Source organism: Amphiura filiformis, chromosome 20, assembly GCF_039555335.1.
Source record: "Amphiura filiformis chromosome 20, Afil_fr2py, whole genome shotgun sequence".
NCBI classification, from domain to species: Eukaryota; Metazoa; Echinodermata; class Ophiuroidea; order Amphilepidida; family Amphiuridae; genus Amphiura; species Amphiura filiformis.
In genome coordinates this window covers 12,452,454-12,476,624 of record NC_092647.1, presented here as the reverse complement: position 1 = coordinate 12,476,624, position 24,171 = coordinate 12,452,454, and the positions used below count along the sequence as shown (strand labels likewise).

General features: G+C 35.9%; 1 protein-coding gene across 1 annotated transcript in view; it reads right to left on the bottom strand.

Moving 5' to 3' along the window:
• LOC140142121 (uncharacterized) overlaps positions 1-24,171 on the bottom strand; it is a 49,522-nt gene that overhangs the window by 16,326 nt on the left and 9,025 nt on the right. Inside the window, exons 2-11 of the mRNA XM_072164086.1 lie at positions 11,614-11,710; positions 10,648-10,764; positions 10,002-10,202; positions 8,963-9,072; positions 7,490-7,580; positions 6,758-6,895; positions 5,989-6,135; positions 4,244-4,303; positions 2,070-2,224; positions 724-817 (exon numbers count right to left, since the gene is read on the bottom strand). Of these exons, the coding sequence (XP_072020187.1) occupies positions 724-817; positions 2,070-2,224; positions 4,244-4,303; positions 5,989-6,135; positions 6,758-6,895; positions 7,490-7,580; positions 8,963-9,072; positions 10,002-10,202; positions 10,648-10,764; positions 11,614-11,710 (1,210 nt within the window). The remainder of the gene's footprint in view (positions 1-723; positions 818-2,069; positions 2,225-4,243; positions 4,304-5,988; positions 6,136-6,757; positions 6,896-7,489; positions 7,581-8,962; positions 9,073-10,001; positions 10,203-10,647; positions 10,765-11,613; positions 11,711-24,171) is intronic.

The following is a 24,171-nucleotide window of genomic DNA, read 5'->3' as shown; positions in this document are numbered from 1 at the left end:
AATTCTGACAAAATTTCCCTGTTTGTACTTTATTCTGTACTCTGTTTGTGCTTTATTCTGCATGTTAAATTAGCTATTATGCTCGGTTTAGGGCGATTTTTGGATCAGCTATAGTCTCTTAGCTAGGAATTGACAAGTGCCCGTCATATTCACCATAACTCCCTGTTCAAAATATGACTCCTGCAAACATAACCCAGACCTCTGCCACTTCTGGGGGTTCAACAGTTCAAACAGGTTGCTATAGCCTTGATTAACTTGTCTGGTCTTGTTTGGGTTCAAAGAACTTATTCAAGCATTACCTTTAGAATTCAGCATATGTCACAGGCATTAATTTTGCCTGGCCCAGGAGTAACTGTCTGTCCAAAATGACAGGTGGCTAGTTAACACACTGTCATGCACCATGTATGCCTACAAAGTCCTTGACTAGAAATAATTAAATCCGCCAACCTTACCTATAGGCAAAATATCTAATTCTTGATCATGAGATGATGTATCTTCTGCATACTGTTGCGGTACAAAAATTACCGTGGAAAGTCGCGACCTACATGACTGAACCCCGACCTCGCCTAGTGACGACCGTATTCAAAGACCGTGATTGGTCAAATCTCAAAAGCTGTGCTTGCTCTGTAAGCATATTGTACGCAAATATCTGCCAAGTTAGTTCTCATGATCGAAAATGAGATATTTTGCCGATAATAACTAATATTCTTTGTCCACACTCACCTTGAGAAATCCATCTCTTGTCCTGAAGCTAAACTGACCCACATGTTTCTCATCTAACTCTTGAATAGCCAGGAACAGACTTGATGGTACGTATCTGTACAATCAAAATCATCATGAAGATGTGGTTACAAACTGGACATAAGATCATATGCATACCGACATATGCATATGACATGGTAGGTAAGAACAGCTGAACTAAGTGCTTAGAGTAAATTAACATACATTTCAAGTACACAGAGTGCATGCTCTCTCTCTCTCTTTCTCTCAAGTGCTGATTCCGATTCTTCTACCTCTTCCTCTATTTCTCTCTTTCTCTGTATCACTGTCTGCCTGTATGTCTCTATCTCTATTCTGTTCCATCTATCTCAGAATCTCTCTCTTGCTGTCTACCTGTTTACAAATATTAACGGTGTAATAGTTGAAATACTATCATGAGGTGAAAGATGGATTGTTCCAACCAGTGAGTGAAATGAAACGGTTAATTTCACACTGAGAGATTATATTTCTACCATTACACAAATTTTAGACAGTAAATATTTAGTTTAAATCACTTATATATACATTTTTTTAACTTTTCAACAACATATAGTTGTAAAATACAGGCATGAACCTTCACCATTTTTTTACAGTCATATATTCTTAGTCAATACAACACCAAGTTTTACCTTGATATAATTCATATTTCCAATAATTTACCACCAACTAAATTGGCAAGTCTAAAAGACAACACATGTGTAAATCATGCTCTTCCATGCATGTACAAAACACACATACATCTGGTAAGGTAAGAAGTGCCGTGGCGCATTATGCATAATTATGCATTGTTGGGATGGTAAAACTAACAAACAGTGTTCGTTGATGGTAAAGATATTGAATGGTTATCAACCAATGAACTATCTAAAATTTATATATAATATGTCATTATCTAGATCTCCCTCTCTTGTTTGCACTCTTCCATTTGCTCTTTCTCTCTAACTCTCTCCTATTGTGTACTTCATTTTTGTCCAAAGGCTTTCACAACAGAGTGACAAGCTAATTGAACCGAGATTGAAACTGGAACTAAGATGACAAAACAATGCTCTGTGTGCTAGCCATAGGCTTCCAACATAAAAAGTCAGAGTTAATTTTCTCAAAATATCAAGAGCTATCTTAAGAACTACTGAACCAATACTAGACTTGTTTGTACTCATTTTAATGCATTTTTCTTCAAGCTGGCTGATTCCATTTGTGGTAATGAAAATTTACATTTCTGAAATTTATGAATTCTTAAAACAAAATTTGAAACTTGTCGTCTGCAGTCGACACCTGCATGGAAAAAGTAAGTATTGATATACATCTACATTTACCTATCTATGCTGGTATCATCCTCTTGTAGCGCAGTAATGAACAATGGTGGAGGTTGGTCTGCATTTTCCTTGAATGATGCAAACTCAAACTGAACACATCTAAGGAACATGTGACACTCATCAAAACCCATCTCATGTGCATGTTTGGTGTACAACTGGAGGAAGGCAAAAAGATCAAATATCAGTAAAAATCAAACAAGGAAAGGATGAGTAAAATAAGGACAATAAAAAGGTAACTGCAATGGTGATATGAGATGATGACAATTTGTTACTTGATCAATCAAATTCACCCTCAATCAGGACAAAACTTTGCATTGCATCAATCGCTATAAATCGGGAAGCAAAATAATTGTTTTTTGGTACTCAAAGTAGAGACAATCATGTGAACCTGTGAAATATCAAGATGTTGCTGGCAGATACTATACTGCGCCAAGAAAGTATCCTTACACTTGGAAAAATAATCACAATTTCAAAACTGAACCATATTGGGGTAAATTTGTTTTTGTAATAGATGCACTATCTAATCCTGCACATTATGACACCACATTGAATCCAATGTGACGTCAAGAAGTAAAGTTACAAGCAACTGGTCTATACAGGGCGCAAAAAGATTCCAACAAACGCAACAAAGAGACAACACAGTTTCTTCAATTCATTTTAGTTTTTACTTCTCTGTACTTTTCATTAACTTCCATTTTATTTGTCAGCTCTTTTGTTTCAGTTTTCTTTTTCTCCCTTTGTTTTAAATTAAAGGCACACACAAATCAGCCATTTACCACTCTCAAACCAGATGTCTAGTCCGTGGAGTTTTGAATAGGCCAGTGTGTCACTTTTAAAACTCTACCTTCATCTAATCAAATGCTTGTAACTTTGCTTTTTGAAGTCACATTGGATTCAATGTGGTGTCATAATGTGCCAGATTAAATAGTGCATCTATTACAAAAACAAATTTACCCCAATATGGTTCAGTTTTGAAACTCTGATTATTTTTCCAAGTGTAAGGATACTTTTGGAGCAGTATGTGATACCTATTATGTGACATGATCAATGGGAATGAGTCAGATGTCACTAATATTGTTTTTGAGATATTGGCAAAAACAGTGTTCAAATGTTTTTGTTTTATATTGTTTTCAGCCATTGATAAATTGCTTATAACTGATGGGGTTTGCATCAAAATGTAGCATTTGCAAACTGCCAGAAAAATATATAAAACACTTCTAACTGAAAATTGTCGACATGTGACTCATTGATCATGTCACATTTTATGATGGGAACAGGAAAGAGTACACCAACTTAAATTCAAACCCATTATAATCTGAACTGCAGAAACCAAAATATCAAAATTGTTACCATTTTTCAGTTCTACAGGAAAGGTATGTATGTGACCATCCACCACGAATGGCTCTGTCAGCAGAGCTTGTTTTGAGATATGGTTCACTGAACCTCTCAAAACACAATAGAAAACAAAGGATTTCCCAACTCTTTTACTGATTTTTACTACAGCGCAAACCAACAACATGGACATGTAACATATCAATGTAAAGCTTAATATTTTTGTCGTCCAAAATCTCAAAAAGTGAAATAGCTGATATTACAGCTTATTAATGGTGAGCATCACATATTATAGTGAATTATCTCTAAATATACGTCTAGCCCTCTTCTTTTGTTCCATTATCTATTGTATTTCTTTTGTTCAAAGTCTGGTCAACTGTTGATTATATCAAGTAATGTGGACAGGTCAAGATAATCTGGACAGGTCAAGATAATCTGAACAGGTCAAGATAATCTGGTCAGGTCAAGATAATCTTGGTCAGGTCAATAAATTTTGAACAGGAGAAGTACATGTTCATATTTAGAAACACTGGCCACATTATTTGACTTTTGGACATTTCAACAAACTTAAAATGCATCAAAGTTTAATATATTTTACACGATCAGCATAAATTATTATGCAAGTTTATGCATATTAGATTTAAATGAAGATGGTAAACAATATTTGTGTGTATTGAATGACACCAAAAACACCTTCGGGGTCTCGCCTTCCGAGCGACTAACATGCTCACCATACCTCAACAAGACACCGATTATCTATGGTAATGGTCTGTTTCTCACCCTTTATCTACTACATATCAATAAGAATGAAGTGAGCTGATCTGAGCTCTTACTGAACTCACCTTTGCTATTACTTCAGTCTCTGAAGCAACTTCCAACAGTCTGTGTCTAATGGTTATTGTCTGCAAAAAAATGCAAGTTATGAATTAGTAATCACATCCGCTAGAAATTAAGGGGGTACTACACCCCTGGCCAATTTTGTGCCTATTTTTGCATTTTTCTCAAAAATAATAGCGCATTGGTGGTAATTAAGATATGTATATTATAGGGGCAAGGACTACAACTACTGCACTGAGAATTCAGCAACTCAAGGAAAGTAGTTATTGATTTATTGATCAAATATTGGTTTTCCCTCATTTTTGACTGTAACTCCACAACTGTTGTCAGTGCTGAAATAAAATTTCCAGTGCAATAGTTGTAGTCCTTGCCCCTATAATATACATATCTTACTTGTCACCAATGCGCTATAATTTTTAAAAAAAATGCAAAAAAAATAGGCACAAAATTGGGCAGGGTGTAGTACCCCTTAAATGACCTCAAAGCATATGTGTACAATTCAAACATCCTTTCATTTAAATGCAATCTCCTCAAAACAGTACCCCCTGCCTTAAACTTGTATTATGTAATAGATAGAAAAGATAATATTTATTGACATTTTCTGTTAAAATTGGTCAGAAGTCAATGTCATACAGTGATATAAATTATCAATACTTTCAGACTATTCCTATCAAAAGAATCCAACCATATTTATGTGTCACAATACTTTTTGATCTCAGAAATTTTACTCGTATTACTAACCTCCAACTGATTCTGGCAAAAGATAATTATTACACATGCTCTATCAAACAGTCGCTTAGAGCTGTTACTGTTTGAGGAGTTCCCATCATAACAATTTACTTGATAAATATACATACTTTTATAGTCCATTTGACTTCCTCGAGAGAGTGAAGTCAGTAGATATACCGCCTTTGATCACATGTGTAAACATGCTAGTTCTTTGAGTCAACGCACATAATTTAATGCTAGGCCTAAATGGAGCACACACTGACGTAACTCACTTGAGGAAGCCAAATGTATAGTACTTGAATGTGATACAATGTTTACAATATTTTTCCCTCAAGTATGTCAACGAATGGACTATTCCATTTGAAAACTGCCATGCCCCAGGGTTGCCAAAAGATTTCAGCCCGAATCGCGGGTCAAATAATCGAAAAGTCGCCCATTTTTTCTCTTTACCATTGGTTTCTATGGGGCAGGAAACTATCGAAAGTCGCGGGAGCCAATGTTGAAAAGTCGCCCAATTTTTTCTTAAGCATTGGTTTCTATGGGACAGGAAATTGTCAAAAGTTGCGGGAAAAATCTTCAAAAGTCGCCCAATTGGGCTACCAAATCGCGGGTTTGGCAACCCTGCCATGCCCCTGTGCAAGATTTAAGAAGAATTTCACAGTGGGAGTATGTTTTTCAAATGAAATTAGCTAGGATATTTTGAAACCTATACTTTGTACATGGCTATACCTGTATCTTCCTACAACTGGAGTATTTCAAATAGAAGTTACCCAATGTCTATTCTATTTAAAACCTATCCTCCTTCTGTGGAAGACTTTAGCTAAATCTTCAACAGGGGTAATGTGGATTTCAAATGGAATAGCCCAATGAAAAGAAGCCATTCTAGAACAGGATTTGAACCAAAGACCTATGAGCTCTTACCAAATGAGCTATCAAGAAAGCTTAACAACCATTTAGCATTAAGAAATAATATTTCTATGATAGTGCTGAAATTCATTGTCAGTTTATATCAACAAGTTACCTCCAGCAGACGAGACCATATTTGCAGGATGTCACCTTGCTTCTCTTTTGTTGACCTCCGACCCATCTTTGCCTCCTGTGCAGCCATCAAAGATTGTCCTATCTCACACATGAACAGTGGGTCTTCTGCATACACATCTGAGAATAGCTAAACAATCAATGAAAACATTTTAATAGACAGGGTATACACAATGAAACACTCAGACAGGCAATTACTTGGGTATTCTCGATTTACTCATATTACATTATTTCATCATGTAAACATTCAGGCTATGTGGGAGAAATAAGTGCTTGCTGCACTAAAAAAAAAAAAAAGAAGAAGGGTGATGAGATCAACAACATGACACAATACCCTCTGGGACCAGTTCATTTTGACTTCATTAAGGCAAATAGTACATTTGTCTACAACATCAGTCAAGTACATGTACCAAGAGTATAAAATCATCTTTTAAAAACACTATCATAATGCTTTTAAAAGCATTTACCACATAGAATATAATATGTGACCCATCACATCGAAACACGGCAGTTGTCATCAGAAATGAACTCGTAGATTTCTTTACCAAGAAAGAGGACTGTTTTTAAGCTTTAAAATGACACCTCTTCCATTATAATATCGCATGTAGAATGGTGATTTTAGGTGACAAATACAGTTCAAATTTCTTATTATTTTCTTTTTTTTTTTTCGGGGCACATTTTCTTTATTATCTTTAAATGTAGGTTTCCGACAACTGCCGTGTTTCGATGGGATGGGTCACATATGATCTTACATCTCTTTGTATTTGTGGTGAGAAACTTGCTCCCGGGTTGTCCATTTGTTCCCATTCTTTAACTGCTATTTCCAAAAGCTTCTTCTCCATGAAGATAGCATCCATAACTGAATGTGGAGGGTGTTCCTGACAAGCCTCCTGCAAAAAAACCCCACAAAAACAAACAAAATGAACAAAGCACTTCACATTTATTTTGCTCTCACTAGGATATATCAAACCATTTGGCAGCCAGCAATAACAAGGCTGGATAACTACCCCAACAGCTCTACCCCATTGTATACCAGGGTGGAGGGGGACAGGTACAAATAAAGCGTGTTGCCCAAGGATACAAAATGTTGGCCCTGACTGGGTTCAAAGCCACAACCTTGTGATTATGAGCCAAATACTCCAACTGCATTCCAAATCACATAGCATCACATTATATTCATTCATTTTAGCAAATTAAACCAGAAATAACAGTGCTTGTATGCTACAGTAATAATAACTAATGCTACTATAGTTTTCAGCAGAGAACTTCAGCGGTCTGTAAATTTGGCACAGTTAATGGCATACGGAAGTGGGATTCTGATTGGCTATTGAATCACGTCATCATCACATAGGCACCTCATTCTCTGGTCAACCTGCGTAGCAACGTGTGACCTTGTTCTTACGCGATAATCAGACAGGGCAGATGGACACTGCTGAAGTAATTTGCTGAATGGTATAATCATCTACTACTTATAAAAAACTTACCATAAAAGCATATTTGAGTGCTTCCGGTATTCTACTAGCCAAAGCAAGGGATGGGTGAAACTCAAGCAAATACACATGCTGCAAAGCTGGTCTGTGATGCACAATGCAACAATATATACACAAATACAAAAATTGAAGGAAATAAAATGAATAAAATAATTGCCAAAATGGGCTATTCCAGTTGAAATCCATACGCCCCCTATGGAATACATAACCTTGATCTTCCACACAAGGGATGTAGATGCTAACTTCATTTGAAATGTGTGTGGAACATTAAGGTCATGTCTTCAATAGGGGTGAATTGAGGGGTGAATGGAATTCACATTGAATAGCTAAAAATGCCAATAGCTATGACAACAAAACATACTTACAGAAATGGTAAAAATAACATTGATATACAATGATCAAGGATGAAAACATAGCAGGCATTCCTCCCAAAGGCCCTAAAAATTGACAATGCTGCATTGCAAACTTGTGGACTGAAATTTGGAATTAAATGTTTGGAATTCATGTTACTACAACTGGATGACTGAGAACAGTCATCAATAAACTTGTGGAATGTTCATCCAATGACTGATAGAAATCTCTGGTTAGTTTTATTATCATATTCAAGTTTCTTCCTATCATCATTTTTCTTCTCATGTGCATATTTGACCCTTAATTTTGGTTTAAGCTTGGTTTAATTCAATCCTTGAAGAAAAAAGTTCAGGTGATGGCCCTCCAATGTAAGGTAAAAAGCATAATGTGATAAAATTGGCCCACCCACCTTTAATCACTTCAGTCACTTTAACACTAACACATCTCATTTGTTATCTCATTGTTACAATTCTTATCACCAACCATACAACTGTTTTCATGTCAAGGTACATCTATTTAAAGGAATACTGTAAACGTTCGCCTAATGTCGCACCTGGGCTCCTTTGCCTTGGGGTAAATTTCATGTACAAATAGAGAGCTCCCTCCTCTAAAAATCCCAACAAGAATTAAGGGTAAGTGTCTTTATTTGCTGGTGGAATTTTTATGGGAGGCCACTTTTAGTTTGTGTCTAACATTCCAGTTATGTCAAGGGAGCACATAGCGCCATTAGGCGAATGTTTACGGTAATAGCATTGCCCTATATGAGATACATTCACACCATCAACTGAACAAAACTAAATAATCTCTTGTCCACTACTACTATCATATTGCTAATTAACAACAACACAAAAGGGCACAGTGATTTGTAGTGTGCTATATATGCACTAAAGTCCATTTGGTTTTTAGGTTTCCTTGAGAAAGTGACGTTAGTGCATACACCAGTTCGAGTAGTATTAAATAGTGCGTGTTGACTCAAAGAACTGGTGTGTTTATATTACAAGCATGATCCAAGGGGTACATCTGTACACATGTAAAGTAACTCTGACAAAATACAATCTCTCCAGGAAGCCAAATGGACTATAGTCTCAGCACACTTGACAAGAAACTTGACTATACCTGCTCAAGTTGATAGCTATTGGTTGCTTGGGAATAATCTTGTGTGGCAGGCCAAAATCTTTATCCCCATCTCTACATACTCGCTGGATGTATTCTCTTTGGTCATGGATCTGTTGCAAAGTGTAAGATGACAGGTATATATTTTTTAATTTGCACTCTTATATGACATGATTGCAAGCTTAATTTAGGAATTTAGAAATATAAAGAGATTGATGAAATACTCCTTACGTATGAAAAAAAATCATTATTACTTGTACTATGATCAGCTTATTTGTTTTTTGTTACTGTTAGTCCAAACTTACACCTGCATAAATTCACAAAGGTGCACATCAGTCTATACGCAATCTATATCAATCCACAAAGTCCTGCCCATTACGACCTGATCATATTCAAGTAACATGTAACTCTGGCAATCTATTACACATGTACAAGTTTACATATTAGTGATATTTTGGAAATAACTTTCAAATGCCTACTTTGTAAACTAATTGCACTTGTGTATTACATGTATTTAATTTACAAGTTCAGCACCTCAGAATAGTACTGTCACAAGATTAATGGTGAATTATAAATGCTATTCATACACTCTTAGATAGGGAGAACCAATCAGAGCAAACGTTAGAAAAATGCGAAACATGCATTGATTGTGTATATATTAATATATGTATACATGGGCGCGCACAACGTGTTTACTTGATTGCTGGAAGTGGCCTTCTTTTTCTTGATCTTCTAATCTGTTTCTCTCATTTTCCCATATCATAGTCCAGCATGTTGAACTTGTGAATACTCTCAATCATCTGGAAATTGTAAAAGGAGAGATTAACTTCAATCTAGTCAACCAGGTTTTTTTCCAACATACCTTGGTTGCTTCAAGGTATGTTGGAAAAAAAATCTGGTTGACTAGATTGAATTAAATCTCTTATAGGCCAGCATGTTTAATAAGCATTGCTTATATAGGCTTTTTAGCCTGGCTTGAGCATTTTGTTTGAGCCTGGTCACATCATAACACAGCGACTGCTAAACAAACAAACATGATTACCTGCTTATCCAAGATTGACTTGACAAGTGTACACTGCAACCGTAGGCATCTGCTTTCAGCCCTGTAGCTTCTCACAAAGTAGTTGCTGGTGAAATCAAATCTTGGTCTCTGATGCATCAAGTTAGTGAGGACTTGGGCCAGACTACGCTTCTCATGCATGTCAAACACATGATGATAGGACTCCAGGTATGTGTCAAATAGCTGAAGACAACAAAATAACATTGATTATTTCCTTACTTTGTATTTTCTAGAGGAGATACCCCATGAAAAGTTTCACCCTACTTATGGTGATTGAACATGTCAAATTCAACAACCCCAACCAACAGAATTCTTTAGTCAATTTCTGCTTGTCTGGGTGCATATCATTGCCCATTTTTTCAATATGTGACATGATCTGGTCCATGGGGACAAAAGGCGGCAAATTTGAAACAGAGATAAAGGTAAAAATATGGAGTAAAAAAACAATAAAATACATAAGAAAATAGACATCAAAAAACGTCATAACTTTAGAACCAAGTATGCTAGACCTTTGGTGTTTTCACTAAATGGTAGCCTATTGTATGTATAATGTAATAATTACAGTAACTCAATTGTCAAAAATGCCTCCTTTGGCCCTTATAGAACAGATTGTGTCACATATATTTACCTGTCTTTTATTCTCCAGATATGCAGCTTCATTGGTCCACAAATCCAGCAGTATTGCAAACCTATCAACCTGAGCATGACCGTAACTTGCTAAGTTGACTTCATTGGTAGCAGGCGGCTGAAAGTTTTACAAAAATAGCAACCAAGATTACTTTTTCCCTCCTTCAAAGCCTTATGAGTAATGAATGAGCAAGGAAATTAGTAAAAGATGTAAATAAGATATTATTTTTTCTGTAACATATTATTTCTGCACAATTTATATAAAAGAGCCTGCTTTCAAGTGAATTTGACTTATCGCATACAAACATGGCTTGGCAAATACAAGTTTGCTGAATTGACAAAGGACTAGAATAAGTGAATATTAAGTGATTTTGGTATCTACCAGGCTAGCCCTACAAAATAACAAATGAGATATAAAAGCGAAAACAAAATAGATACAAAAGCTGGAAAGATAAAAGAGATTATCATACCACTAAGGAAAACATCAATGAACACCGCTGACCGGATATATCTTAGTGTCAGGCAATAAGTACGTACTTACGCTTTATATTTAGTCAGTGAGCGCGTATTGCGTAAGCACGATACACGTATATGGCAAGATATGCGTATGAATGGGGATTACTTCACGCACTATAATTTCGCATACCATACCTCAGCTTCACCTAATAACTAATACTATTATTAGACCTCATAAATCCTGAGCAAATCATGCCACTTTATAAAATCGTAAATGACAAAGCTAATTTCCCTGTGTTATAGCTTTCCCTATTTCACTACAACCTCATCCCAATAGTCAAAATTTGGTGTAATAAATGAAATACTACACAGTTTATATGGGTGAAATAGGGCAACTAATTTCCTCTTGATATTGGCTATAGGCATATCACCTGTCCAGGTTTGGGGGGATAAGTCTGTAGCCAGTACTGTCCTATTTCCACTCTAACCATGCATATTGCCCGTGACTAACCTGTCTAATAAGTCCAGGTTTGCTCTCATTCATCCTATTATTTCTGTCTTTCTCTATGAAATGTGTGGCTATGAGCAGCAAGTCCTTTTCCAACACCCTGGCAAAAACAAAGTCAGAAAAATGATTTAACAAACTACAAAATGTATTATGCAAAAACATGCATTTTACAATTGAATGGAATAAGATGTTTGAAGACGACAATGTGACTTCCTCATCAATAGCTATAACATACATTTACAATTTGAACTAGATACAGTGACAGTTGTTTAGCATATGTTTTTTTGTCATTTTGTTTTGAAGAAACTGCAATGAAAGAGTACAAAACTGGGTAAAACTATCAAAGATATAAAGTGAAGAAAATAAATAAACTGGACCATGTCCAATGTGGAGTGTAACATGTGCATAATGCAGCCTGTTGGTATTATTTTTATAGAGCTATCAACACTACTGAATAAGTGAACAAAAATACTATAGTCCATTTGGCTTCCTTGTGACAGAAGTGTTAACGTAGCGGGCGATGCGGAACAAAGGGAATATGCCCTACAGATAAACCCCCTTTGATTGTGCATGTATCACACAAGGGCATCATTTTAAGGAAGCCAAATGGACTATAATGAACTTACTTGAAGTCCTCTTCCCTAGTAAAAATTTGTCCGAAATACCGGCGTATCATGCGCAAGAAACTTAATTTTGCTTGCAAATGCTTGCATTCACATGCAAGTACTGTTTTTATGTTGCATGTTTCTTGCAAGTTTCTTTTCAAATCAAATGCAAGTACAGTCAAGTGATTAAAAGTTAATGAGTGTTTGTATAAATAGTTTTGCTCCACCCACAAAACAGTGTTGCATAGGGCCTGCACTTTGGCTCGTTTTTTGCAGGTTTACATGGTCCAATAATCACAAGATGACTGACATGTGGTAACAAAGGAAGCAGTCACTGCAATTTGATTATGTCCCATATGATTGGCCATTCAAGACACCCCTGTGAATATACTATAGCGGCCTTTTCAAAATATAATACCTGTTTGCTTGACTGCATTGACAATACCCGGGAACAATACACACAGTATATGCGTTGGACAAACTTTTTACAATAAGCATGATAAGTGATGATGTGACCTCCAGATTTATACATCGTTCGTCTCGCACACTGACGACATTTGATTGAATGGACTGCGCCGTGATTACGGTGAAGGACACCGGTTCAAATCCTTTGTTTGGAGCCAATCGATAAAAGCATGCAGGGCCTCTATACCCTATACCCATGTACAGTTTATCCCTTACATAACCTATGTCTTGAATACGCTGGCAAAGTTATGTAATAATCGGATTAATACTATATAGCAGTAGGTAAAACAAGTTTTGAATAATCCGCGCTACAAAGTCCCATTCAGTGATCCCAGCGAAAGTGAAAAAAAAATCAAATTGTTACGTGTATAAATTTTTTAATGAAAACAAATGGCAAAAAAACAGAACAGGAAAACGACAGTATTGACGAAGTTGAAGCCCCATTCAAATACATGTAGCTAATTTATATACTGTCAGTACCGGTATATAAATTACAGACTCACGTAAATGCATTATTTTTTTGTCTTAGACACACGGCTTTCGGCTGAACCACTACACTAGCAAGCTATGTTAGCACATCTATGACAATGACGAAAGGTACAAAATCAGCCATAGGCCTTTTATGACCTTTGACATTCTTTTGTGGCGAGTGACATGGTCTTTCAATTCACGCCGAGTGTCCTTGACAGGTTCGACTATGCTTCAGTGGTCATGAAAGAATTCAAAAGATAACCTCTGCCCCAATAATCCCAGGCAATTATCTGAAACTGCTCCTCGGATCATAAGAACTCAGTCCTCAAATGATAGTCATAATAATGTCCAAAATATAAAAAGTACTGACTATCATTGAAGACTGAGTTCCGCAGTCTAGTATCCAAAATCTGAATTTTGATGATTTTTACGATCGTCGGGCTGAAAACAAAAATCAAAAAATCACTGAATGGGCCTTTAGTTCCCTACTCTCCTTACCCTGGCAATATAAATCAAAGAAAAATAAAGAAAAAAATAAATAAAACAAGAAAAGAAAAAAAAAAAAAAGACAAAGAAAATTAACCAAATTAAGGGATCTGGAATGAGCGTTTTGAGCGTTTCGATAGTATTTTTTGGGACATCAGAGGACATCAGACATGTCGAATTGCATTCTGAATACGAAGAATGTCTTTCTGATATCCAATAAATTTCATTGTTTGGAATTCACGATATAATACAAATTTTATGACAAATTATTAAAATTTGATATTTTTCACATTTTTGATATATAACAGTCCTCGAAGTAAATATCATAAATCTAATGATATATTCTTAAACAGTCCCTGGCATACCATACATGTATAGGCCTATGTATAGTACATTAGTCTGCTTTATCTGTTTTGTGCTGTTTAAGCAAATTTAAACACAATTTCCATAAAATGTAAGCTTTTACTGTCAGATATGTCCCCTTTAATTTTGAGCAGAACAAGTGAGGTAAAGCAAAGAAAATTGGAATTTACTACTACTAGCGCCAATGAATGTTATACGATTGTAAAGCGGCACGATCCCCCGGGTGTGTGTGGGTGGGGTAGGGGGTGCGTATGTGTGTCCTGCACGCGTATTTTTCTGCAACTATAACGGGACGCAATACGATACCGGTATGTTATAAGAATCAAACTTACAAGAAAGATGGCTCTTGTCAAATCCTACAATTATGTCAGAGAAAATATGCATATTTGCATTAAATTGACATAATTGATTAATTAATAAATATTGTATTTAATGATTTACCATAATTCCAAACATGTCAAACAATATGTCAAATTAAAGCTAATGAAATGCTTTATAAATTGGTAAGAGCACATTTTGCAGAATGCATTTAGTATTTTAGTTACATGATTCCAAACATTCTATTCCAATTTTTTGCTACACACGCATAGGAGCTGTACTTTTAGAATCCGCACCTATAATAGTCTTTCACTCCATTGTCAAAGTACTGTGCTCCCTGTACCAGGTCGCGATATTTTTTTTCCTAGTCAACATTTGCATCACATAATACATTTACATGATATAGGCCTATATGAGGCTGGATTGAGGTGTGTTCAGTTTTATACGGCGGATTTATTGCCATAATTATTACCTCTTACTTAAGGGCTGGGGTATGAACGTTTGGACAGTATTTATTGTGGGACATTAGAGCACATCAGACATATCGAATTGCATTCTGAATACGAAGAATGTCATTCTGATATCAATAATTTAGATTTTTGAAATTCGCAATTTAATACACATTTTATGGCAAATCATTAAAATTGATATTTTTGATATTTAACAGTACTTGAAGTAAACTTTATATATCTGATGATTTATACTTAAAGTGTAGGTAAGTGGGATGAAAAGCCGACAATAAATTGAAAATTTTGACTTTTCGTATTGAAGATATGGATTTTTTTCCCAAAACACCAAAAAAAAATTAGGTCTTTTTGGGAAAAAAATCCATATCTTCAATATGAAAGGTCAAAATTTTCAATTGACCGTCGGCTTTTCCTCCCTGCTACATACACTTTAAGAATATGTCATTAGATTCATATAATTTACTTCGAGGACTGTTATATATCAAAAATTTGAAAAATATCAAATTTTTATAATTTGTCATAAAATTTTTATTATATTGTGATTTTCAAAAAATGAAAATTATTTGATATCAGAAAGACATGCTTCGTATTCAGAATGCAATTCGATAGGTCTGAGGTGCTCTCATGTCCCACAAAAAATACTGTCGAAACGCAATAAATGCTCATTTTAGATCCCTTAACAAAAAAAAAACAAATTTATTCCAATTAAAATTCTACCAGATTTCGAACCCACAACTTTTTATTTAACAGTCGAGATCGAATACCACTACGCTGTGAGTGGTTCTGCCAGAAATGCGTTTGTTCATCATACTTATTGATTACGGAATAAATCGCAAAACACGATATATATATTACTTGTCTATTACTAATAAATACGTATATAATCTCCAATCAATAATGAACCTTGCCTCCGACTATGCGGTTCCTATGCAAATGTTGACTAGTAAATTAATATAGGCGACCAGGTCCTAGAGTGTGATGGTTTTGTAGCAGATGACAGTGCTCATTCAAGCCTGTCAGGGTCAGTTAGTAGCCACTTGCTGAATGGATGGCCATTATCAGCTATCAAAGAGATGCCCTGTGCAGCTGCCAATCACAGTAGAGGTTTGATAACATTTTGTTAAAAACCCAAATGTGATATAAGGACAAAGCTGTGCATGTTGGTACTTAATTGTTTGGATTCTTATGTTGAAATTCCCTTGTATTAGTATTTTTATGTGTAGTGTATATTGTTCATAAATTATATAGCTTTTAAATTTTGGGCATTTTTGCTCAGTTGCACTGTACCATTAATCAATTACCGACACAAGCAGGTATACAGTGTATTATTTTATTTTTATTTCGTATCTCAGGAGCACAGCTCACTTGGTAAGGCGTCAGAATTTGGTACACGAGCGCTTCTGAACTTTAAATCGGAAGGTGGTGAGTTCGAGCCTCATCACGGTCACATTAATTTTATAAACCAAATATTGTTCGAACTTTTCATATTTGTTTTTCTTTTATTGTTTCTTTTCTTTGTCTTTTTTTTTCTTGTTTTATTTAATTTTGTCTTTATTTTCTTTGATTCATATTGCCAGGGTAAGGAGTGGAGGAACTAACGGCCCATTCAGTGATTTTTTCATCTGGACGATTGTAAAAATCATCAAAATTCAGATTTTGTACTAGACTCAGGAACTCAGTCTTCAATGATATAGTCAGTAATAATCTGTTGATCATTATATGACTATCATCATCCGAAGAGCAGTTTCAGACAATTGCTTGGAATTGTTGGGGCAGCGGTTATCTTTTGAATTCTTTCATGACCGCTGAAGCAGAGTCAAACCTGTCAAGGACACTCGGCGTGAATTGAACTGATTGAATTTATATACTGACAGTATATATAAATTAGCTACATGTAGGCCTATTTGAATGGGGCTTCAACTTCGTCGATACTGCCGTTTTCTTGGGTTTTTGCCATATTTTCATTAAAAAATTTATAAAAGTAACAATTTGATTTTTTTTTTCACTTTCGCTGGGATCACTGAATGGGGCTTTGCAACGCGATATATTCAAAACTTGTATTCACCTACTGTTATAGCATTAATCCGATTATTACACAACTTCGCCAGCGTATTCAAGACATCCAATGCAAATAATCACCTAGATTATGACGTTCATACCGTAAATATGGCGGAGTACTCAAATTCATTCAACAAAAGCATGATTACAAGCTATTGCAATCTACCGCGACAGCTCGTCTCACACACATAACAAATGCACTATAGGATCAAATAGGTTGACGACAACGTTTGATTGAATGCACTGCATTGCGCCATGATTACGGTGAAGGACACCGGTTCAAATCCTTTGTATGGAGCTAATCAATAATTCCACGCACATCCTCTATTATTGCCCAATTATTGCCCGGGATGATTGCACACTGTAAAAGAGCTATTGTTATAATGTTTGATGAAATCGTGTTTAACTATTTGCTTAAGAAAGGCACAATACAGATAAAGCAGACAGATTTACTACATGTGGTACATGTATATACATATAGGGAATGTGTTCGAGTATTACCTAATTATAATAGGGGCGTATCCAAAAATGAATTCACACCCCTTTCAAATGTCGAGCCAAAGTGCAGGCCCTATGTTCCGCCCACTTATTTGCAGTACATTGTAACTATTCTAAAAAGGTTTGGGTCAAAACATCTAAGTGAAGTTTTGCTCCACCCACAAAACAGTGTTGTTCCACCCACTTATTTGCAGTAACTATTCTAAAAGGTTTTGGCCAAAACTCTAAATTACATGTACTCACTAAGTGATACTTGCCTATCCTGATCAGATTCACAACTTGAGTAATCTCTAGCACATTGTTACAATAAATCAAAATGTTCTGCAGCCTTGTATGTCAAATAGGAAATGTTATTTGGCAATAGCCTTATATGGGGTGCTATAGGACAGGGCTATGTGTGTACACACAGATTCAGATTGTTTAATTTTCACATAGATTCAAAACTTCACATACAAAAATATTTATATTAATTTTACAATGGTAGCATCTTACTATAAATAGTAAAATGTTGTGGATGTGTATATTTGTGAACGAACCAGCTCCATTAGTTTCGATCGAAATGTCGCCAAATTCACATGGGAAATCGAGGAATAGGCGACAATGTGTTTAAAGTTTATTTGGTTGAAAACGGTCAAGTATTGGCCTCAAAATCAGTGAAAATGTGGTCCGTTGCTATCCTAGGTAAAAAAAAAATTTAAATTAAATTAAAGAATTAAATAAATAACATAAAAACGGGAAATGACAAGCTAAGCAGCAAAATAAAAAAAAGCTAAAAGGGAAAAAAAAAAGAAAGGACAGATTTAGAAAATAACGGGAACGGGATTGAATAAAAAAAAAAAAATTGAAACGGAAATTTGCAAGCTTAGCAGCATTTTTTTTTAAATGGAACAAAATTGGCCCATGTAGAAGAAACTAAAAAGAAAGAAAGAAGCTAAAATAGAAACGTAGGCCTAAGGAGGGTCCGACCCGACTCGGATAAATAAAATTTACCTTTTCGGTAATTCCTCCTGTTTTAGTGAACGCTCCCATTTACTCATCTAGCGGGGACCCGCGTGAAGCGCGGGTGTCCCGCTAGTATATATAAATAATACAATTGATGCACAAATCACCATAATAATATCAATGACAATGGTTACACTTGTTATTAGTTAGAATAACTGTTAGCAGTCTTATGCAAATAAAAGCCATTGACACTGCAGCTATAGGGAGAGGCAGTGACATAAAAATTACAGGATAAAATTGCTTTCATGCTCAACTATACAATGTACTTGATTCCAGATAACCACGGGCTATTAAGCTATTCAATTGAGGGACAGGTGAGTAATAATTCGCTCCGTGGAAGCTCTTAATTCTCAGCAATTATCAATGTTACTGGAATCTGCTTTTTATAGACCAGATTATGCTGTTTGCTATTATACCACATGATTTTATTATCAAGCACCCCCTATTGTATAAAGCTGTTTTCTCTGATAGTGCTACATGCAGTGTGTTGTATACTGATAGCAGGGTCAGAAGCTCCATTTTTGTTAAAAGGGCCACAGATTCTAACATCTTTTTAACACTGTGACATGATTCTGCAGAGACTCATACAAAAAGTGTGTGCGAGAAATTTTCTGAGCTTGCATTTGAAAGTTATGAGTTATTATAAGCAATTGGCATGCACTTGACAATTTTCAGCAAATGCTCTATAAATATGGACGGACTGATCGATGATGTCAAAACCTTGACAATGCTCTCATCATGCACTGCTCTGTTTCTGGAATAGTCATGAATTGTGCTTATAATTTTAAATGTGATGTGATCAAGCTAAATCAGGCATTTGTCGGCAATATTGATTTTGAGATATAAGCCATCAAATGTAATAACTCCTTTTGTTTTTCAAAACCTTCATTTGCTCATATCTCTGGAACTAAATGTCCAATTTTGATTTGGTTTTCAGCAAATGTAGCTTATTTGATTAAGATCACTGATATAGGAAGATAAAAATTGAATGTCACCAACTTAAGAATGATTTTGCTTTATCATATCACAAATGTGCCCTGAATAAAAAGCAGTCAATATACCAAATGATATAGATTCTTCTCATCTGATTGGTTAAAAGATTTCCTGAACTGACAAAGTTTGACAAAACATGGCTGAAGGTGAAAACTTGTTACAACTGAAGCTAGGAGGTTTGGGGATTGTTGACTTTAATGACTTAGCCTAATTAACTTTGTTTGTATCAAACAAAATTATCAGCCAGCAAAACTTTTGTTTGACTATAGGAGTAGCCTACGTATAACACGTTGGAATAACAAGCTCAGTACAGTGCATGCTTCCCTGACTAGTAATTTTACACAATGTCCAGATAGAGTTGTGTATCTGAGGCAATTGGATAAGAAGAAGAGTTTTAACAAGCACTTTAATGGATCATTTGGAGCACTTTTAAGTTCCCTAGTCTGCATTGTCTCAAGATGCATGGCATGTGGAAATGAAACTCATGGATCAATTGAATACCTGAGTGGAAGAAGGGCCCAACTCCATCAAAACTGTTTTTGAGATATTAACAAAAAACGTAATATTTGGAAAAGTTTTATAGACAGAATGTTTTCATCTTCAGGGAACCTTTAATACATGGCCATACATTATTACATACATTCAAAATCATATATGATGTTTCCATGGCAACGGTACATGTCTTAATACGAGCTGGAGTTGGGCCCTTTTTCCACTAATATACTGCAAGCGGTAGTTCCGTAAGCAGATGTGTTATAAATAGCTACAGAAATTTGGTAATTATCCATTAATTGCACAAGTAGAAGCATGTAATATGTTAGGAAGAAAGTTTATTGTAGTGAAAAGCAGATTTCATGGAGGAACAAAATTCTCTTTAACCCAATATTTTAGAAGAAGGACCCAACTCCATGGAGTTGGGCCTTTCTTCCATGAAAACCATGATTAATTGTACGTGGAAGACTATTTAGAGAGTGGATTTTGGCTCATCTTTCACACACAAGGAAGAACAGTCTGCTGGCAATAACATGCTGGGTCTAACTCATTTTTGTTAAAAATTGGAGTTGGGCCCTTCTTCCACTCAGGTATTCAATTGCTTTGTCATCTGCAGTAGATTATGTGTGCTACAGTTTCAAGGTATTTTGGGACCCATTTTAGATATGTGCTAGATAGATCCCTGTAAATTGCTTGAAATGAAAAACATGGATCAAATACTCGTGTCATCTGCATTAAAATTTTCATGTTAGTAAACCGATTCAAATGCGCAAGTGTAGGCCTATGCTTGCATTTGCTGAAAATTGTCAAGTGCCCCTTGCCAGAAACTGGCATGTCATGCAAGTTTCTTACATGTTACTCGCAGTGTGTTGGCATTTTCTTGCAAGCATTGTATTCTAATGCAAGTACATGTCGTAATAGTGTGTAGTCACTAAGCGGATACCTACTTCCCTGTCCAATATTCGAAAAGGAACATATGGATCACAGTCAAAGGCTTGCATGTGCTATCTTAAGTAGATAGCAATACTGGAATGATCATTATTTTGATGATGTCATTACAACACAACCCATACAGGTGTCACTGCTGGTCATCTCTTGCATCTGCACGATCATTCTTACAAAATAAATCACAACAATATCATATCGAAAGCAGGACTTTAGAGTTGCAGAATTTTCATGGAGTTGCAGATTTCAGCATAACCTTTTCTCCTAAATTTAGGTATTGCCGGTATCACAAAACTGAAGATATCACAGGCTTGCTATAACTGGATATGGGACAAGAAGATATGTGCTAGATAGATCCCTGTAAATCACTTGACTTGAAACCCATGGATCAAATGCATATGTCATCTGCAGTAAAATTTCATGTTTGTAAACAGATTTAAATGTGCAAGTGTAGGCCTATGCTTGCATTTGCTGCTGAAAATTGTCAAGTGCTCCTTGCCAGAAACTGGTATGTCATGCAAGTTTCTTGCATGTTACTTGCAGTGTGCTGGCATTTGCTCGCAAGCATTGGTATTCTAATGCAAGTACATGTCGAATAGTGTCTATAGTCACTGAGCAGATACCTACTTCCCTGTCCAATATTCGAAATGGAACAAAGGGATCACAGTCAAAGGCTTGCATCTTCAGTAGATAGCAATACCGGAATGATCATTATTTTGGTGATGTCATTACAACACAACCCATACAGGTGTCACTGCTGGTCATCTTTTGCATCTGCACGATCATTCTTACAAAATAAATCACAACAATATCATATCGAAAGCAGGATTTTAGAGTTGCAGAATTTTCACGGAGTTGCAGATTTCAGCATAACCTTTTCTCCTAAATTCAGGTATTACCAGTATCATAAAACTGAAGATATCACAGGCTTGCTATAACTGTTATTTGATCAAAATGTCACAGGTCACCATTGAGTCAATGGTCAATAACCTTTGTTTTCTCCTATCTCAGCAACTTGACATTGTAGATAGTGCAAACTATTATTTTTCTGAATCTCCTCTGGCAGATGAACAATTTGCTGCCATTTTCAAGAAAATCGGAGCATCTTTATTTTTTTTACCCCTGTACAAATAGAATAGTTACCTCTGACCTTTTAAGCCACTTAAAGTGAGAATCATAAGAAGAAAAAAAAAAGCAAATATATTTTTGAAATCCATGAGCCAAAACGAATAATTTGGTATATTTTGAAGTGAAATGTGAGCACTTTTAATTTTGGCCCCCCCCCCCAGCAATTTTGGGGTCATTTATCTCATAATGCTCATGATGCCAAAGTGGTATCAGCCGGATTCCTTGTCAGGGGATGCCAAAGAAACAAAATCAGCAAAAAAAAAAGGCATATGTACCATTTTTCAAGGTTACTGTATTGGTCCATTGTTTATCATTTGGACTAACATGTCTGTGTTCTTCTGAAATAGCGTAGAGGCAATAATAGAAAGCATAACTATGTGTTGACTTGAGTGTGTTATTATGTCACAAGTCTACATGTACTATCTTCAGTGGATAGTAGTGCCGGAAAGCATCCTCAGGGTCCGGGATTACCTGCATCCACCCTATAGCTCGAGAGGATGTAAGTTTAGCTACGATTTGGCTATCTTGTGTAGAGGCAACGGATAGCCAAACCAGAGTTTACGCTGCAATGCTATATCTTCAGTAGATAGCAATACCAGAGTGCACAATGCTCTCTATTTTAATAAAGAGTTACTGTTATTGTCCACTGCTGCTATACACACTTAAAAGTGTGTATAGCAGCAGTAGACAGTAATACCTGAGTGTATGTTAGAATTATGTAGGCCTATTATCAGTAGATAGTAATTATAACAGAGTGTCTGCTAATGTGTGTGCTATCGTCAGTAGATAGCAATACAGATATGAATAATTAAATTCAGTATTCAGTGCTGGTAGACAATTCAACTATGCGTAGTCAATGATTGTCAAGTATCCCTTGCTAAATACTTGCGTCTTATGCAAGTTTCTTTACTGTTACCGGCAGCGTGCTTGCGTGTGCTTGCAAAGTACTTGCAAGTAACTGTGTTTTCATTTTTTTGAAGTGGGGTGGGTGTCATAAAAATACTGGAGGGGTCACAGTATTTTTTAAACAAAGAATAAGGTTGGTGTTATAGATTTTCTACACCAAAAAGAGTGGGGTCATAAAATTATTTAGTTCACATGTTATTTGATCAAAATGTAACAGGTCACCATTAAGTCCATGGATAATAACCTTTGTTTTCTTGTATCTCTGCAACTTGACATTGATTGTAGATAGAGCAAACTATTATTTATTTGAATCTCCTCTAGCATATGAATAATTTCCTGCCATTTTCAAGAAAATCGGAGCATCTTTATTTTTTTACCCCTGTGCAAATAGAATAGTTACCTCTGACCTTTTAAGCCACTTAACGTGAGAACCATAGGTCGGATTGAAAAAGCAAATATATTTTTGAAATCCGTAAGCCAAAACGAATAATTTGGTATATTTTGAAGCGAAATTTGAGCACTTTTAATTTTAGCCCCCCCCCCCCCAGCAATTTTGGGGTCATTTATCTCAAAATGCTCAATGATGCCAAAGTGGTATCAGCCGGATTCCTTGTCAGGGGTGCCAAAGAAACAAAATCAGCAAAGAAAATGGCATATGTACCATTTTTCAAGGTTACTGTATTGGTCTATTGTTTATCATTTGGACTAACATGTCTTCTGTGTTCTACTGAAATAGAAATAGAGGCAATAATAGAAAGCATAACTATGTGTTGACTTGAGTGTGTTATTATGTCATAGGTCTACATGTACTATCTTCAGTGGATAGTAGTGACTCATCCTCAGGGGTCCGGGATTACCTGCATCCACCCTATAGCTCAAGGATGTAAGTTTAGCTACGATTTGGCTATCTTCAGTAGAGGCAACGGATAGCCAAACCAGAGTTTACGCTGCAATGCTATCTTCAGTAGATAGCAATACCAGAGTGTACAATGCTCTCTATTTTAATAAAGAGCTACTGCTACTGTCTACTGCTGCTATACACACTTAAAAGTGTGTATAGCAGCAGTAGACAGTAATACCTGAGTGTGTGTTAGAATTACGTAGGCCTATTATCAGTAGATAGTAATTATAACAGAGTGTCTCGTTAATGTGTGTGCTATCGTCAGTAGATAGCAATACAGATATGAATAATTAAATTCAGTATTCAGTGCTGGTACACAATTCAACTATGCATTGTCAATGATTGTCAAGTATCCCTTGCTAAATACTTGCGTCTTATGCAAGTTTCTTTACTGTTACCGGCAGCGTGCGTGCCTGTGCTTGCAAAGTACTTGCAAGTAACTGTGTTTTTTTTATTGAAGTGG